At 43.8% G+C, this 20,229-nt stretch overlaps 1 protein-coding gene across 1 annotated transcript in view; it reads right to left on the bottom strand.

Annotated features, from left to right (window-relative positions):
- Positions 1-14,583, bottom strand: part of LOC126281399 (sorbitol dehydrogenase-like) — a 70,856-nt gene extending 56,273 nt beyond the window's left edge. Inside the window, exon 1 of the mRNA XM_049980332.1 lies at positions 13,103-14,583. Coding sequence (XP_049836289.1) covers positions 13,103-13,156 — 54 coding nt within the window. The 5' untranslated portion in view covers positions 13,157-14,583. The remainder of the gene's footprint in view (positions 1-13,102) is intronic.
- Positions 14,584-20,229: the final 5,646 nt, after the last annotated feature.

The raw sequence follows: 20,229 nt of genomic DNA, 5'->3' as shown, positions 1-20,229 counted from the left end.
TGAATAAACTCTTCAAGTGTCCTGCCAGACAGTTAGACAACTTACTCCGTAAATTCCTAAAAGTCTGCCGCAGTATCCTTATCAAGAAAGTTTTTTTTAATCCATCCACGTGCCGTACTTACGGTCTTGGTAAATGCCACGCGATATTCAAAGAAAGAGGCAAGATAATTTTTTTTCCTGTGAGAATGTACAGTCTATGGAAAACGTAGTTTATCATCATTAAATGAAAGTAATTCGAGATTGAAAATTGCATTCTTTTTATATGAAGTAGATGGTAAACTTATACTGATTAAGACTATAAAAGGACGTAACTGTGGCTACGTTGAATAAAAGAAACCATCTAGTAACAGTTCAATAGGCGATGCGAAATGTAAACCAGCCAGTTTTTGATCATACCTCATTTGGAATGTCAGGCCGGTGCACCGATTCTCAATCCACTGTCAGTGTTTTGGATGAAAGTCTTGTTTTGTAAATACCGTTTTAGTTCTTTAAGCGAACCTTTCTGTGATGGGAGTGTAGTGAGAGTTGTGAAATAGGGAGCTAAAGAGAAAGCAGACAATGCTTTGCTGGTGGAACACAGTGAGGCGTAGTAGTTCAAATGGCTCTGAGCACTATGGGACTTAACATCTGAGGTCATCAGTCCCCTAGAACTTAGGACTACTTAAACCTAACTAACCTAAGGACATCACACAACACCCAGCCATCACGAGGCAGAGAAAATCACTGATCCCGCCGGGCGTAGTAGATCGGTGCAGAGTGGACTAGTTTTGGTGTTAGAAAACTGTACTCATTTGTCGTCATTAGAACGCCATTTATCTGGCTGATTTATTATTAAATCATATGAATTACGAGGCGTGTTTTTTAAATAAGTAACGTTTTGAAATTTTAAAAAGAAATAAAGGACGTGCTAAGATATCTCAACAATTTTATTTTTACATGAAAGCCAGTGCCTTAATCTACTTTTCTACATAATTTCCGTCAATATTGAGGCACTTGTCATAACGTTGTACCAGTTTTTGAATACCCTCCTCATAGAAGTCTGCCGCCTGACTTGTTTACCACTGCATCACCACTGTTTTGACATCGTCATTGTCTTAAAGACGCTGACCGCCCAGGTGTTTCTTCAAGTGCAGGAACAGATGGTAGTCACTAGGCGCAAGATTGGGGCTGTACGGAGGATGATCTAGAGTTTCCCATAGAAAAGATGTGATAAGATCTTTCGTCTGATTCGCCAAATGCAGACGGGCATTGTCTTGCAGCAAAACGATGTCCCTGCTCAACTTCAATGGACTGTTGCTTTTATTCTGGTGTGACGTAGGCCACCCATATTTAATCGCCCGTAAATATTTGGCTTAAGAAATCATCACCGTAGTTATGGTTCCGCTCAAGGAAAGTCAATGCACTGTCTAAAAGTTTGGACTTGTGCTCATCCATCAACATTTTCGGTACCCAACGGCGCACAATTTTCGGTAATTCGAGTGCTCGGTAAAAATTCCATACAAAACACTACGAGAAACATTAGGAAAGTCATCCCGTAAGGAGGAAATCGTAAAGCGTCTGTTTTATCTCACCTTATTGTCCACTTCCTGCACCAAACTTTCATTAACGACCGAAGGACGTCCACTCCGTTGTTCACCATGCACATTTGTGAGGCCACCTTTAAATGCTCTCAGCTACTTTCTTACCTTTCCATCATTCATTATGTTTTCTCCGTAAACTGTACAGATCTTATGACGAATATCGATCGCTTTTAGGCCTTTGACACTATGAAATCTAATAACACCCCCTACTTCACTGTCGGCGATTATCGGAGGCATCTTACACAATCAGTACACAAACAAGGAAGAATCAGACTGTAATGGCGTCAGTGCGTAGATTAAGGTACAGGCTTTCATGTGAAAATAAAATTATTGAGATATCTTAGCAGGTCTTTTTTTAATTTCAAAACGCTACTTACTTAAAAAACACGCCTCGTACTTTTTGCTGTTAGTGGCACACACTGCTGTTGGAATTAGTTTTCCGAGATATCATTGAAGGCACGGTAGTTCATCTTGTGCGGTATGGGACTCTGTATTAAAAAGCTGAGCAAAGGTTTTATCGGTGGAATATGAGAGATATCATGGGATGTCCCCACAGAAATGAAGAAAGAAAACAACGAAGAAACAGATAGGAAGCAAAGACAGAAAGAAGTGGTAAAGTGACATATTGTAGGTCAAAAGCTCTCGTGTTCATCCCCAGTAAACCGATGATTTTGGTCTTTGACCTCTGGAAATATACTCTAAAACAAAATAAACGACGCATCACGAAGGCATTATCTGAAAGCTACAGAAATTGTTAGATATGATGTATGCCTACAGACGAAAAAGTATTCAAATTTTAGAAGAGCTGAATGATTAATTCAAGAAAAAGAGATTCACATACCGAGCAAGTCAGTAAAACGTTGGTCCACCTGTGGCCCTCTTGCAAGCAGTTAATAAGAGTTGACTAATAAGATTGTTGGGTTTTCTCCTGAGGGATATAGTGCCAAATTCCGTCCAAGTGGTGCGTTGGGTCGGCAAAATCCTGAGCTCGTTAGTGGGTCCTGACCATAAGGCATCCAAACGTTCTAAATTGGCAAGAGATCCGGCGACCTTGTTGGCGAAGGTAGGGTTTGGCAAATACTAAGACACACTAGAAACTCTTGCTGGGTACAGGCGGACATTATCTTGCTGAAATGTAAGCCCAGGGTGGCTTTCCATGAAGGGCAACGGGGCGTAAACTATCGTCGACGTACCGTTGTGCTGAAAGGGTGCTGCGGATGACAACTAAAGGGTCCTGCTATGAAATAGACTAGCACCCTAGATCATCATTACTGGTTGGCGAGCTGTATGGCAGGCGGCAGTCAGGTTGGGATCTCACAGCTGTCAAGAGCATCTCCAGACAGGTCTTCAGCCTGGAATCTCATTGACTGAACTAGAATTGTTCTCTGTGATAAGTCCAGCTTCGAGCTGAGCCCCAATGACTTGCGAAGACGTAAGTGGGTTGTGGTTAAGTTTTTTGGAGGAGGAGACCAGACAGCGAGGTCACTGGATTAGGGAAGAACGGGGAAGGTAGCCGGCAATGCCCTTTCAAAGGAACCATAACGGCATTTGCCTGGAGCGATTTAGGGAAATCACGGAAAACCTAAATCAGGATGGCCGGACGCGGGACTGAACAGCCGTCCTCCAGAACGTGAGTCCAGTGTGCTAGCCACTGTGCCACCTCGCTCGGTGACGTATCGGGAGACGCCCTGGACAGCAGTGAGCTACCAATCTGACAGTCGCTCGCCATACGCCTCGACAACTAGGAGTGATAGCCTGGAGTGCCATTTCTGAAAAAAGTACGATGGGTAATATACCTACGGCATGATGGTGCTCCATTACAATGCTCTCTGAAGTGTGGAGCTAAAACATTAGTTCCGACAAAACGTTCCAAGTTGTCTGGAGTCTCCTCAAGTGTGCTTTCAGTAATCGAAACCTACACTGTCGAAGTTCATTCATCTCCACCTTCAAGTGGATGTACATTGCCTGGAACAAATTTTCGGACAAATTCCAGTATGACTTTTTGCTCGTCATCCTCTCATTGTCGTTATCTTATATTCACCCTTTCTATCCTCTCATTGTCGTTATCTTATATTCACCCTTTCTGAGGATAGTTTCCTTGTTGAAAGCTGGTTGTTGACTCACTGTTGGCTACCTAGGCCTATCACAGCCTCGTCAGGGCCCCATCAGCCGCCACTTTTCGGAGTTCCTACTGGGCGTTCACAGCTACCGTACCCATCCCCGGTTACTCGAAGTCCTCATTGGACTTCACCCCTGTAGACCACGCCCTACTTTGCGGTGTTCCCATCTGCCACAAGCTGGGTTGGTCTTCTGAGAGAGCAGAATAGCAATATCACCGCTTAAGATGGGCCGGCCAGAATGGCAGAGCGATTCTAGGCGCTTCAGTCTGGAACCGCGCGACCGCTACAGTCGCAGGTTCGAATCCTGCTTCGGGCGTGGATGTGTGTTATGTCCTTAGGTTTAAGTAGTTCTAAGTTCTAGGGGACTGATGACCTCAGATGTTCAGTCCCATAGTGCTCAGAGCCAGCTTAAGATGGTACGTGCATGTAAAGAGAATGGAAAACAAGAGGATTCCCAAGGAGATACATGAAATAGAGATGCGATGGAAACGACACAGAGGAAGTCCAAGGGGTAAATAGCTGAAAGATGTGGAGGGATGTGTTGAAAAATGAGGCGAGGGCTGGACCAGAGTGAACACAGAAATATGGTGAGAAAACATGACTAGATGGTCTGCTTATGTTGCAAACACACCCAGCCTGGGGCTCGAAACTGTTCAGGATGATGATGATCCTCTCAGGGATCACGTCCTGCAGTTGGTCCCCATTTAGCGAAAACCACCCGGTATACAACCTAATACAGATCGTGAAAATTGAGATCCAGCAGCCAGAACCGATACTGGACAGCGTACATGATGAACCAGAACTGGAATTGGAAAATCGGTTTATGAAAGAGCTGATTTGAAACACCCCTGGTAAACACGGTGTGCGAGGTACAGTATCGCTCCTTTCGTTAGCGTAGTGGGTGCATCTGTGTCATGTGGATGACAGATGAATACTTGTTCGGTGTTCCTTCTCTGTGGATAATTACGGAAATGAGCAGTGGGGCAACTTGTTTCTGAAGTTCACGCCACTCCATCTGGCGGAATTGTTTAGAATACTGAAAGCCACTACGAGCCTCGTGGAGTAATTAAGCGCTGGAACCAACACTGCGTTATCCGCTGATAACCCTGGAACGATGGTGTTATTCCGGCGGCGCTTATCGGACAGGGCGTCAGCTTACTGTTTAGCCAACAGCTCTGTCAACAGAGCCGCTGCTTGCCCCTCATTGCCCACTAAAGTGCGCACGGCCTCGTTATCTGAGTGTGCTATTCGCGGGATTGGGGGGGGCGGGACTCTCCTGACCCCGGGCACATGACCCTACAGCGGGCTCGCCGCTTACGTAAGTGGTCGCCTGATTACCGGCAGACGCTCTGGCGTTCAAGGCCGGCCAATTAGAACGAGCCTCAGCGCCGGCAGTTACAACGCAGATAAACAATTTGCTGCCCTAGTGACGAGACAGAGAACCTCTACTTCTACTTTTATATTCTGCGTGCTGGCCGATACTTCGTACAAATATTAGCAATTTTCTGTCCAAGCCACTCAGGGAAACACGACTGTCTATATGCCTCTGTACTTACCACAATCTATCTTTTCTTATTCCCATTAACTATACGCGCGAAACACAATGAGGGGACAAAAGTCATCGGATACCTCCTAATACCGTATCGGACCCCCCCCCTCCCCCCTTTTGCTCGGCGTAGTGCAGCAATTCGACGTGGCATGGACTCAAGACGGTAGAGGTCCCTTGCAGAAGTGTTGAACCATGCTGTCTCTACAACCGTTCATAAATGCGAAAGTATTACCAGTACCGGATTTTATACACAAACTAACCTCTCGGTTACGCCCCCTTCGATGGAACTCATGTCGGCGATCTGGATGGCTAGATCATTCGCTCAAATTCCACAAAATGGCCTTCGAACCAACTGCGAGCCATTGTGGCCCAGTGACTGGGTGCATTGTCATCAACAAAAAATTCCATCTTTATTTGGTAACATGAAGTTCATGAATGGCTACGAGTTTTCTCCAAGTAGCCGAACGTAACTACTTCCAGCTAATGACCGATTCTATTGGACCAGAGGACACGGTCCACACCATGCAAACAGAGCCCACACCATTAAGGACCCACAACCAGATTGCACAGTGCCTTGTTCACAACCTGGGTCCATGGCTTCGTGGGGTCAGCGCCTAACTCGAACCCTACCCTCAGCTCTTACCAATTGTAATCGGGTCTCATCTGACCAGGAAAAGGTTTTCCAGTCGCCTAGGGTGCAACTGATGTGATCACGAACCCAGGAGAGGAGCTGCAGGCGATGTGCTGTTAGCAAAGGCACTCGCGTCGGTCGTCTGCTGCCATAGCCGATTAACGTCACATTTCGCCGCACGTCCTAACAGATTCGTTCATCGTACGTCCCACATTGATTTCTCCCGTCATTTCACGCAGTGTGCTTCTCTGTTAGCACTGACAACTTTACGCGAAAGCCGCTGTTCTTGGTCGTTAAGCTGAGCCCGTCGACCACTGCGTTGTCCGAGGTGAGAGGTAATGCCTGAAACTTGGTATTCTCGGCACACTCTTGACACTGTGAATCTCGAAATATTCAGTTCCCAAACGATTTCCGAAATGGAATGTACCACGCGCCTAGCTCCAACTACCATTCCGCGTTCAAAGTCTTAATTCCCGTCGTGCGGCCATAATCACGTCGGAAAGCTTTTCATATTGATCACCTGGGTATAAATGGCAGTTCCGCCAATGCACTGCCCTTTTATACCTTATGAACGCGATACTACCGCCAGCAGTATGTGTGCATATCGACTTCACTTTTATCATCTCAGTGTGCTATTGTAGCACAATCTTTCTCGCTTGCTGTTTCTTTGCCCGCATCTCGTGGTCGTGCGGTAGCGTTCTCGCTTCCCACGCCCGGGTTCCCGGGTTCGATTCCCGGCGGGGTCAGGGTTTTCTCTGCCTCGTGATGGCTGGGTGTTCTGTGCTGTCCTTAGGTTAGTTAGGTTTAAGTAGTTCTAAGTTCTAGGGGACTGATGACCATAGATGTTAAGTCACATAGTGCTCAGAGCCATTTGAACCATTTTTTTGCTGTTTCTTTAAATTTAGGAGCTAGTTTTTCCTAATAACGACGAAACATCACTGCCAAAAGAGTCGCATTTAAGTCCCTCGAGAAATTCTGTTAGATGTGATCTCTCAGGTTCTCTCTCGTATGATTAATGCTGTGCTTTCGGGTATAATATTTCAACGACTGATACAGTCTTCTTGAGGTGCTGCAAGCTGTTACGTATACTCTTTGCCTGGACTACTGGTGGTGTCGCGCTGATACAATGTCTGATCAGTAGTACCCAGACACCTATCAGATGACCTTAATATGAGGGGTGTTCAATCTTCGTCTTTATGATGGGTTCAACTCTGTTGAGGGCACTTTCAGTGTGGTGTCTGAATGTTGCGGAGAAACGACAGCGCATTCTTCGTCAAGAGCGTGAACCAAAGAAGGTAGCAACGATGCATGCTGGGGTCTGGAGAGAAATTGACGTCCTAAGTCATCCCACATGTTTTCCATTAGGGTCACGTCGGGACTCTAAACAGTCCAGCCCATTTTAGAAATGTCACTGTACACAGACCTCACAGTTGACAATGTGCACCGTCACGCTGATACAAACGAGCATCGTCTCCGAACTGTTCCTCTACTGTATGCACTACTTTTTTTCCGGTTACTAATACACAGCATAACCGGTCCAGATCCGGTCCAACTGTCTCGGTGGACAAGTAAGAGGAGATTCAAAGCAACGGCTGAATAACAGCCGAGCATAGCACGTTGAAGGTGTGGTGGTGGAGCTTTAAGTTCGTGCCACCCTCCGACGATGGAAGGACAGAGGAGGGGTCCAGTAATGCGCCAACTCGATGGTCAAGGAGAAAAGTGGCTGGACGTGAACAGACCACTGCTAGTGACTGTACGAAACAGGCAGAAAAACGTGGTCGTATTGCGCCTATCGTCAGTCAGATCCCGAATCCGAGTCCTCCAGAATGGCGAGCGGAAAGGGGTGTTGGTGCCAGCGCCGTGGAACTATAGTGCCGATGGTTTGGAGTCCAGCGGTTGTCTCACCGAGGCAGTCCACTTTTGTGTGCAGTTGGCGAGCCTTACGGCGAATGGTCGTCTTGAGATGGGGGGCTGTATTTGTCTCCTCATGCAGTGTGACAATCCTGGTGAGTGGAGGGGCGTGAAGACTCCACCAGAGAACTTTACTCTGTAGGCGTTAGTGCGTCAGCATCCGGGACTTACTAATCGTAGCCCACGCAGAGGGTAGGACAATGCAGTGATACAGCCACAGCCACAGCTCTCGGCTGGAGAAGAGCAGGTACAAAGCCTTTGTCAACTTAAACCCTTTATGGACGGTGTATTCTGCGTGGCGATGGAAGAGAAGTTTCTTATCCAACCAGACCCCGAGATACTTGGTAGCTTGGGCCCACGGGACCCGGACGCCCACGACTGAGATCTTGTTTCGGAGTACAGGGCGCCGCTTAGCGAAATACATGGCCATGGTTTTGGCGGCATTGAGGGCCATTTTATTGGAGCGACACCAGGTGACTGTAGCGTCCACTTGCCTTGGGAGGACAAAATGCTGCGAAATGTTTTATCCTTCCACATTCAGCATTTTCTAAAAGCGCAAGACGACGATCACACCCTAACGACGAAAACATTACCATGCATTAACACCACTTTGTCTGTGTTTCACTGTTGGTACTACATGCTCTGACAGGTAACGTCCTCAAAGCTTTCGCCAAAGCCAAACCCATACATCGAATTGCCACAGGGCATAGCGTCATTCATAACTCTATGTAATTAGTTTCCAGTCTTTCACTGTCCAGTGGTGTCGCTCTCAACATCATCTCAAGGGTCGCTTAACACAGACTGCAGAAACGTGTGACCACTCCATCCTTTTCTTTTTTAACTCCTTACACACGGTCATTGCACTATCTGGGTTGCTAGTAGCATTTTGAACTCAAAAGTGATTTTTTCCGCTTATTCACGCGATCTTTTACAACTATCCTCCCGCAGTACACCCTGTCGGTCAGTACATGAGGCCTGGTTGATCTGTTTTCACGGTGGTTGTTCCTTAGCGTTTCCACTTCACAATCACATCACTAATAATTGACTTTGAGAACTTTAGATTAACTGAAATGTCCCTGAGAGGTTAGTTACTCAGGCGACATCCAATGCCTATACCACCTTCGCAGTCATTGAGCATTACTGCCCGACACATTCCACTATTTCTCTTTTGACAACCATTATACTTCCAGCCTACTGTACAGGAGCTCTGCCTGATCACTGTTCACTGGTCAATCCCGCATTGCACAGGGGTGCCTGATACTTTTTATTTGATTACTGATTACTTACAACTAAGTTCGACTTCCGGCACCTGGTACGTCCTTTGTAATGCTTCTCTTTTTTCTGAGCCCGCGCTGTTATTCCGTGAAACGCATATCCTCCTCTGCTGGATAAGATGGTCGGGGAGATCTTAATAAATTGAGTGCGGGAGACCAGGTCTTGTTTAAATTCGAAGGATCTGTCCTAGTTCATTATGTTGCCACCATCTTTGTTTCAATGGATTCCTCAATCACACTATCCTACAAAATTGGTGTTTCTGCCATGATGCTGGTCTTGCCGTCTTTCATTTCATGCTATATGTAAATCTCCGAAATCGGAATGGCTGATACAGTACCTTCCTGAGGAGCAGCCCCATGTTTTAATACCTGCACCACCTCGATATCTAGACATAATGAAAGGAAGAAACCTCCATCGTATCATCACATTTTTCTTACAGTTCCCTTAATTCATTGAGCTTGCCGAAGGTTTCATCTCCTATGAAAAACCCCGCCTCCGTACCCATGGTCGCTATTATACACTCTAGGTTTTCCATTCTGAGCTCTGCTCTAACATCCGTAGTGAATAAAAAGGACGAACAGGGGAGGTGAGATGATGATTTACTTCAATTTTCACCAACCTGCGCTACAAAATCGTAGCTGACATCCGAATGCTCGCCGCAGTTTCTCAGGGATTCCTTGTGATCTTCTAGTAGGATCCCAAACGCTAATTTTGATGCCCCCACCCTCTTATGTTAATGGAAAGAAGCAGATGATGTGCTGCCACAACCTCTTCTTCTTGGCTCATCACCACAAGCAACACACCTTTTACACGGACTCAGAACGCCATTCCTGTCAACAGCCGTACAATTTGGTACTGTACTCGTTTTCGGCTTAATCTGTTTTACGTGGCATTCGCTGGGTGTGTTGTGAAGCAGAATAAACAAATAACATATCTTTCGGGCAACGTCAAACTTCACTAGAATCATCCTCGCTTCTTTGGCACGATTGGTAAGCCGACGGCTTCGTCACTTCGCCACGAGGCTCTCGTAGCGGTAGCACCTTTTCCTTGAGACCCAAGGTCGCTGCTGTCTTTGGCGCGCACTTCCGCGGGTAAACAATACGTACTCGCACTCCACGAGTAAGGGATTCGTGTATCTCGCCAACAGCTCCAATACGTTAGCTGTGAATCTGAAGGCACTCCACTGCATTCATCAGCGCCCTGTACAACCATAATGCAAGTGGGATGTAAGTGTATTACGTTAACGCAGTGTATTCGCCCACAGATAACAAGTACCGTACTTTGGCATTTCTCCACAGATGAATATTCGTGGCAAAAACCACAGACTTGGAAATTTAGATGTTGTTGTGATTGTTTTGCACCAAACTGAAACAAACACTCGTCCAATCAGATGAAATAAAATCGTGCATATCTTTAATCTTATGCGTCTTCCCATTTACTTCGTATTTTTAAAGCTACATTAGACCAATAGGAAAAGTCATCTTACGAAGAGTATAAGGCAGTACTGCGGCTTTCTACCACTTCATTGGTGAATGAATTCAAATTTAATATTTAGTGAACGGTTAGCATTCCATCGAAAGAGTCGGACAGTATAGTATGCAGATTAATGGATAGGACCTGACGATTAATGGTCTATTGAATCATCGAAATTTTTTGTTCTTTTATGAACAAGTAGAGTGAAGTATGCGTACAGAAAAATAATGGATGTGTGATTGGGAGGACAAAATGAGTTAGTGCAATAGTTACGGATAGCCATCTCGTGTTCTTGCAGTGATAAAACCACACAGAAGCTTACTGAATGAAGTGTACCTTTTAACTACGGTAAACCGACGTATTCACAGTTGCTATGGGAGAGCAATGGAATTCGCCAAATAATGTAGTGTTACAACACAATTCAGTAAGTAATATCTCGTTCCACAGAGAGAATATTGGATAATAAGAAGAACGAGATTGTAGACGGTGAAACGAGACTGCACAAATGGCCATTAGTGTAACTGGGGTAAATGTTAGTGGTTTTAGAACTGCTGTCTTAAAATGCGTGATGTTAGGGATGTCTCAATAATTTGAAACTGATCTATGAATTATTCTGAATGTTTCGCTTATATTCTGAAGATGTTTTCTGTGCATAGAGTCTTAAATTATTCTATATGCTCCACTTCCTCAGTGCTGACAAGTCTATACTACGTAAGGAAAGCTGTTATTAATGCCATGATTGACCTGAGTGCAACGAAGCTTAACTACACGAATTGTTCCAATGGAGATTGTATGTCCTTGCTTTTTCCCAACCCACGAATAGGGTAATCGAGCCAGTTTGTGTGGGGAAGCTTAATTTAACGCGGAAACGAAATCATAGTTCATTTCGTCATATTTATCAAAGTATCATAACAATGCCAGAGAGGAATGTTATATTAAAGTGCACTGGATTCGAATCCTGAATCCTTGTATTTATTCTATGATATAAACCCAAGCAAACACATTGACACACTAGATATTCTGTAACAGTATATTCATATTTCGTTTTACATGGCAAGGTGATGATACATAGATGATGAGACATAGAAATGATGTAACTTAACTATATATTTGGCAGTAATGTAACAGCCAGCTTCTGGAATATCAAGCTAAACATTGCAAGTATTTTTCTATTTTCGCCTATAGCAATATTACGCCTGTCATCAAGCTACATTTCAGGTGGCTACAGTGTAATTCTAATACAGCCAGCTGATTGTTCAAACAGTGAACATTAACAATTCGCTCAATAACTTGATTTTTTGGATTTGCCGTCATTAATAAATTGTGTAGCACTCTTGGCTGGGCAGGCGTCCTTGTCATAGTAAGAACAGGTTTACTTTTGCCTTCTCCTTTTCTACTTTGAGAGATTTTTCAGTATAAAATGTGTTTTCTGTCGTCGTCCTCATTGCATTTACTATAAATGCTTGACGGGTTAGAACGATGAAATATGTAAATTTATATCCAACGTTTACATACTTACGAATAAGAAAATAATAAATGGGGACGCGCTGATCAGATGTTTTATTCAGCTTCACAGACATTAAGACACGACAGCACGGGGATTCCCCCTCTCCATCGCATACGTGTCGCAAATCACTCTGGGCAACTGGAAAAATATTCTGGTGTGGTTGAAGGATGTTTTAGGTCTACACTTCTTTATGTTCTTAAACTTGTCTCAATAGTATGTAGCAGTTCCTTTGAATTTAAAAACACAAGAGAATGTTAGCGGAAGACCATATGTCTTATTCTCTTGTCTCTCTGAATGAAGAAAGTCAAATTCTCGACACAAAATTTACATTCGGTTTATGTATTGTTTGATTGATAAACTATTATTACAGGAGCAAAACTTATGTTTTCTCGCAACAGCTTTAAAGAAACAGTGATTCGAATTGTCTACCACACTAATAACACGAGTGATGTGCGCTTCTATCGCATAAACGGTAGCGCAAATTGTAGAATCTAATCCGAAAACAGACTAAATTTTTCGGTATTCTACGAAATGTTACGGTCTTTCTAAATGATACTTATCTTTTCGGCCAACAATAACTGACAGTCCGAGTGAAATATATGCAGAAGCAAAAGTGCTCACACCAATCAATCGGAATGTACAACGGTATTAAATGAAAACACGATTTTTACTTAAACTTAGTATTCGTTTGCTTCTAAAATACTTATAAGGCACTTTACGATTTTAAAACCCTCTGTATGGAGAAAAGTTGTAAAATCTTGCGAATAAAGTGGACGACAGAAACACGTGTACTGTACATGTTTTCTCTACGCTGTTTACGACGTGCGATTACGCTGGTACCAGCGTGGCACGCGAACACTGCACTCCTACTTCTACAAGACAGACACATATGATCGTCAGTAGACAGAGAGGAACGCCGAATGCTAAGCACATAGCAGGTGGCAGCGACGGCGACAGAGACAGAGGAAGCGCAACCCCTCCCCGGGATCAATATAACGACTGCAACTACCGCCGTTCGACTCTGTACGGATCCACAGCAACTGGGCTAGTACTCACCAGCCTCAAGTCGTTGGCCTTGTACAGGACGGCTGTCAAGTTCTTCTCGGCCATCTTGGTGTCGACTGCTGATGCTGCTTCGATGCTGGAACAGTTTCACTACGCACGCGGAGCGTGCTGGCAGTGTTTTTAACCCGGCTCGCGCGACCGAGCGCCGCGCATGCGCAGAGCTATTTCATGCTCATTGGCCGCGCTGCAGGCCCCCTTCAAATTCGTCAACGAACGGCGCGCCTCGCCGTGGAACGCACGTCGTTCAGTCGACCATGTAGTAAACCTGTTATCAGTGCATAAAACGAATGATATACATGAGACCATGCAGTAAACTGCTCACGAAGTGTCGAAGTGAAACATAAAACAAATAATACGACATGTTCAGGAAAATACTCTTTCTTAACTTAGGAACAGTGCTGTAGCTCTTCCGAGAAGGAAGTTTTCATCATATGGTGTGCAGAGGAAAGGTCTAATAGAGAAATAAGATATTACAACATATTCCAGAGATTTCTTTGATCGAAGGAGTGCAGTTCAGTCGACGTACTTTAAGTCCTCCCTGAACAAAGAAAGAAACTGCTAAACAGCTAAATTAAAAAGAAAGAATATCACAAAGATTTACTGTTAAAATTGTTCTTGCTTAAGAAGCTTCAAAAACCACGTTCCACTAACTTCATTTTAGTCCTGATTTTAGTTAGGAAGAATGAGTTAAAACTAAAGGCATTCTTAGGTTCAGTTGTTAATACCTGTATCAAACAATTCATCCAACAATAGGCACAACCAAACGTAAGACACATTTCATATAAACTGTCAGTCAATATGGTGACCATTTACGGCTCCTGTTATCAACATAAAATTCCTTCTTCAGTAACACAAGATGTCTAAGGTAAGCACAATGAATATGTCTAGGCAAAAGTTAAAGAAATCTTCTCATCAACGACGACGTCAAAGAACATTTCGAACAGTTATTGGCTACATCCGCAAAAAAAGAAAAAAAATGCGCGAGTTACACATTAATGTGACAGGTCAAGTAACTTTCATTGACTGCTACACTAAATTTCAATGTGAGTGACACAGATACATTACACAATTTTCCGACGTAGTCACCAGGTCTCTGTAACCAACGGTCGTAACGTTCTACTGATCCGCTCCTTGATCAAGGACGCATTCGAGAACGGCTGTGTCAGCATCCTTATCGCTGGAAAATCTCTTTCCGAAAAGATGGAAATCGTAAGGTGCTAGATCTTGACTTCTCGATCAGCCTCACCCACGTCTCTGAGGCCTCGGTGAAACTGTTGACATCATTTTACTTCTGCTGCTTGCGACACAGAATATGGCGCACATGTCGCCAGAATTTCACGGTGAATTTGTGTGCGATTTAGACGATTCGCACTGTCCCGCGTACTTAGACTCTAGTGTACGTTTCCAGCTGTCGCACCATGTCACTCCCACACTGACGCACCTGGTTCCCGCACCACAGCAGAACTGTGTCTGCTGGAAACTCGGACGATGTGCTGTCTTCTGACTTCGCGTCATTCTTGTTGCGCAATGGTCGTAGCGTGGAACGGCATGTGTAACTTACTTTCTGCAGTCCCTACGTACAATGGGCGGTAACTGGGGAAACGACAGTTTGTGTGAACCTTGTTTGATAAGAATGCAAAACAACCAACACACCTCACGAGGGCTTGCACTGTTTCACACATGACGAGCCATTGTGCTGACGTAATAATGCTACAAAGACTTTAGAATTATTTACTTTTACATCTGCATCCGTATTCTGCAAACCAATGAATGTCAGAGGGTACTTCCCACTATATTACGTACTGGGCTTCTTCGTTTCATCCGAGTCTCTGATAAATCTGATATATGTACAATATTTAACAATCATTTTCTGTGCGTTGCTGGTGAATTAAATAAAAATTTAGTTTCTACAGGGGATCATATAACTTTCTTGGCAAATGCCTTTCCGAGATTGATGTCTGAAATACTCCTCTGTGATACAGACAAGAGGGAGATGGAGTCAATAATTAAATCACTGAAGACTAAGAACTCTCATGGTTATGATGGAGTGTCTAACAGAATATATAAGTACTATGCTGCACATGTTAGCCCTGTACTTAGCCATATTTGTAATTTTTCCTTTAGGAATTATCAGTTTCTTGAACGATTAAAGTACTCGGTAGTAAAGCCGCTTTATAAAAAAGGAGAAAGGGATAATTTAAATAATTTTAGACCTGTTTCTAAGCCATCAGTGTTTGCAAAAGTTATTGAAAAGGCTGTGACTGTAAGGATAATTGATTATTTTATATCACACGATTTGCTATCAAATGTACAGTTCGGCTTTAGAAGTCGTTTAAGAAATGAAAATGTTATATTCTCGTTTCTCTGTGAGGTATTGGATGGACTAAACAAAAGGTTTCGAAAGCTTGAAATATTTTTTGATTTAACTAAGGCATTTGATTGTGTTGATCACAAAGTATCGCTCCAGAAGTTGGACCATTACAGAATACGGGGAGTACCTCACAATTGGTTCACCTCTTACTTTAGCAACAGGCAGTAAAAGGTCATTATTCACAATGTCGACAAAGACGGTGATGTGGATCTGAGTGGGGTACTGTCAAGTGGGGGGGGGGGGGGGATGCCCCAGGGATCAGTGTTGGAGCCACTACTGTTCCTTATTTATATAAATGATATGCCATCTAGTATTAAGGGTAACTCTAAAATATTTCTATTTGCTGATGAGACTAGCTTGGCAGTAAAGGATGTTGTGCGCAACACTGGCTCGGTTTCAAATAGTGCAGTACATGCCCTAAGTTCAAGGCTTGTAGAAAATAAACGCTAAATCACAAAAAGACTCAATGTTTACAGTTTCTAACCCACAATTCAACAAAACCAGACGTTTTAATTTCACAGAATGGGCATATGATTAGTGAAACTGAACAGTTCACATTTCTAGGTGTTCAGATAGATAATAAGCTGTCATGGAAAGCCCACATTCAGGATCCTGTTCAAAGGCTTAATACTGCCATTTTTACTATTCGAACGGTATCAAAAGTGAGTGATCGTTCGACACTAAAATTAGTCTACTTTGCTTATTTTCATTCGCTTATGTCGTATGTTATTATATTTTGGGGTAGCTTTTCTCAATCTAAAAGGATATTTTTGGCTCAGAAACGGGCGGTTCAGGCAGTAAGTGGTGTAAATTCACGAACCTCTGGTCGACCCCCGTTCACGAGCCTAGATATTTTGACATTGGCCTCTCAATACATATATTTCTTACTGTCGTTTCTTGTTACCAGCATTAGCTTATCCCCAAGAATAAGCAGCTTTCACTCGGTTAATACTCGGCAGAAATCAAACTTGCATTTGGATCGGACTTCCTTAACTATAGTACAAAAAGGTGTGCAGTATACTGCGGCATCCATTTTCAATAAGCTACCACTCGAATCCAAAAATCTTAGCAGTAATTCACGAGCTTGTAAATAGAAACTGAAGAGTTTCCTCGTGGGTCCCTCCTTCTATTCTGTCGAGGAATTCCTTGAAAAATGAAGCTTATTCTTGTTGTATTGTTGATTACGTGTACTTAAACCTATGGACTGACTTTTTTCGGGTTCATGAACATTTACTTTTATCTGTTATTACTTTTATGTTGTAATTTCATGTACTGACACGTTCCATGAACTTGGAGATTTGCTCCTCAATTTGGTCCTACGGAACTAGACGTGTAAATAAAAAAAATAAAGTGGGAAGAATGGTTGCTTAAATATCCCTGTGATTAGTCTAATCCAGTATCTGCGGTCGCTATGGGAGCGATACGTAGGAAAATGTAGTAAATTTCTAGATTCCTCATTTAATATCGGATCTTGAAACTTGTTAGTAGGCATCTGCGGTGTATATACATCTACCGGGTGGTTATAATTAAAGCGCAGCTACTCACGAAGGACCAGTGTGGATCGTAATTGCCGTATGTCAATGATATTTGTAGGGATGCTAATGCGTTAATGCGGAACCGAGTTACACTAGAAGAAATTAGTTACAATTTTGGTCACCAGTTGTAGATCTACTGCTGTACACATTTTGTATGACAGTAAGACATCGACACCGTTATTTGACAGCCATAACGTGAATGAACACTATGGCTATCGAGTAGAGATACCGACCGCTGTTAGTGAAACTGTTTTAAGTGGACGGCAGCGATTGAAGTGCTACATGGAGAGAGCCTCGCTGGTTGACAGGTCTGAGGAGACGCCCGATGTTATCAAATGGTCTGAAGAAGATGATAATGAAATTGAAAAACACGAATGAGCTTGCTGGTGCCCATGAAAGAGGAAGGCGTCCTATCGTGGTGGAAGTCACTGAAGAGTTGCTGTTGCTTTAAATGACCATGCAGCACTTGCCCCGAACAGTGCTTGCACTCAAGCACCATCGCGAGATTTTTACATCTCACGATCAATACACGGTAAGTTTTGAGGTCTATATTTACACTGGTGCTCGTAAAAGTTCCAGACGGTGTAGGAACTGAAAAGTCATGATCCGCAGCAACATTCTGAATTTGCACTTCGGCTTCTGGCACGGATCGAAGTTTATTACATCCGACCAGGCAATACCCTATGGAGACAGAAGATCTGCTTAACGCTGCCTTCCACTAACGTGTTACCTCCCAGGGGTTTTCCAGACACATGCCCTGCAAGATCACGTGATATGAGTATATGTGACTATTGGCTCTGGGGATATCTAAAAGAACGTGTTTACCATGGACACGCTGGGTCTTGAACTGATCTGAAGTCCAATATACGTTGCTCAGTTTCCACCGGAATTGCTGCAGAAAACTGGTGATCACGTCATGTTACGGATGCACCATCACGTCGAAGGTTCTCGGTTGAGCTGCGAGCCAGGAATGCACCGCTTCCTCCACTGCTTCGCCCGAGGCAAATCGTCGGCCCCTTAATGCCAGTTTGAGTGGACCAAACAAGTGATAATGAGAAGGGGCAAGATTGGGAGTAAATGGAGGATGATCCAGTACTTCAAATTTGAGTTCCTGGAGTGTTTCAGCAGTGAGGGCAGCAGCACGCGGACGGGCATTGTCGTGCAACAACACAACACATTCTGACAGCAATCCTCGCCATTTGCTTCGAACTGAAGGCTTTAGCCTAGCAGTAAGCATCTCACTATATCGTACACTTTTTATTGTTGTGCCCCTTTCCCCATAATGTTCCAGTACTGGACCTTGTGCGTCCCAAAAAACCGTAAGCATCAGTTTTCTTGGCGGACGGTCGGCTCTTGAACTTTTTCTTGCACGGCGAATTTGGATGTTTCCATTCCATACTCTGCCGTTTACTCTCAGGCTCGTAATGATGGAGCCATGTTTCGTCACCACTAATGACCCTGTCTAAGAAGTCTAAGAAGTAGCGATCCAAATATTTCTTGCAGATGTCCAAGCGCCTTCGTTTATGCGACTTTGTGAGTTGTTTTGGGACCCATCTTGCACAAACTTTATGAAACCCAAGTCTGTTGTGGATGATTTCGTAGTCAGAACCGCGACTAATTTGCAGACGATGTGCCACTTCGTCAATAGTTAATCGTCTGTCCAAGAGAATCATTTAACGTGAACGCTCAATGGTTCTCCATCTGTGGCGGTAAACGGTCGTCCGGCTCCTTCATCGTTCGTAACACTTGTGTGACCATTTCGGAATTTTTCAATCGATTCGTAGACACTCCCTTGTGGCAAGAAGCTTTTCCCGTACTGTAAGAAAAGTCTTCGATGAGTTTCGGCCCCTGATACGCCTTCCGACCACAAAAAACGGCTCACTGAACGTTGCTCTTCGTTGGTGCAAATAGACAGAGGAGCAGCCATGATTAACAGCACGGCAGCGATAACGAAACTATCCTAGTAGCTTGCAAATTGCAAAAATATAACAACAAATAAAGAAAGCATGCGGAAACGGCAGTACTACCAAAATCCTCCATATAGTCCCGATCTGGCCCCTTCTGATTATCACTTGTTTGGTCCATTCAAACAGTCATTAAGGGGCCGTCGATTTGCTTCGGACGAAACAGTGAAAGAAGCGGCGCATTCCTGGCTCGCAGCTCAACCGAGAACCTTCTATTTATGAGGGCGTCAGGAAGCTTGTACAACGATGGACCAAGTGCTTTGAAACGCAAGGAGGCTATGTCGAAAAATGATGTTCTTGTAAGTTTCCGATTTGATTACAGTAAAATTTTATAACTACTTTGCGGATAATATTTGACATATCCTCGTAGTTGGCAACAGTGGTCTGGCGAGTAACAGCTCGCTGGTCGGCTACAGCGGCCGGACACACATCGTACTAAAGGCCAAATACACGTCGTATCACAACATCTTAACTAAATAATTGTACAGTTGCTTTCAGTCAGTAAGAGTACTTCCTTATACTGTAGATAACTGTAACGTCAGTGAGGTCCACATTGTTGTTGTTGTCTTCAGTCCTGAGACTGGTTTGATGCAGCTCTCCATGCCACTCTATCCTGTGCAAGCCTCTTCATCTCCCAGTACCTACTGCAACCTACATCCTTCTGAATCTGCTTAGTGTATTCGTCTCTTGGCCTCCCTCTACGATTTTTACCCTCCACGCTGCCCTCCAATGCTAAATTTGTGATCCCTTGATGCCTCAGAACATGTCCTACCAACCGATCCCTTCTTCTAGTCAAGTTGTGCCACAAACTTCTCTTCTCTCCAATCCTATTCAATACCTCCTCGTTAGTTATGTGATCTACCCATCTAATCTTCAGCATTCTTCTGTAGCACCACATTTCGAAAGCTTCTATTCTCTTCTTGTCCAAACTATTTATCGTCCATGTTTCACTTCCATACATGGCTACGCTCCATACAAATACTTTCAGAAACGACTTCCTGATACATAAATCTACATACATAAATCCACATTAGCATTGTAAAAACTGAATCTGTTCTAGTCGTTGCTCGACACACCTTATTCTTATCCTCCAGGGTAATGTAACTGCTGCGTAAAATTTGAGCTTAATGAAATCGTATTTAGTGGTCGCTCAAGTCCTTTTTTCATTTCAGCCGAACGAATAACTGAATATGCCTACTACTAATACTAGTTTCAGGTCTTCTCCTGCGAACTTTCTCCTTGGAAAAG

The sequence above is a fragment of the Schistocerca gregaria genome, chromosome 7 (assembly GCF_023897955.1).
Source record: "Schistocerca gregaria isolate iqSchGreg1 chromosome 7, iqSchGreg1.2, whole genome shotgun sequence".
Lineage (NCBI taxonomy): Eukaryota > Metazoa > Arthropoda > Insecta > Orthoptera > Acrididae > Schistocerca > Schistocerca gregaria.
Note: the sequence above shows the minus strand (reverse complement) of the source record. Positions and strands in the feature narration are given on the sequence as shown.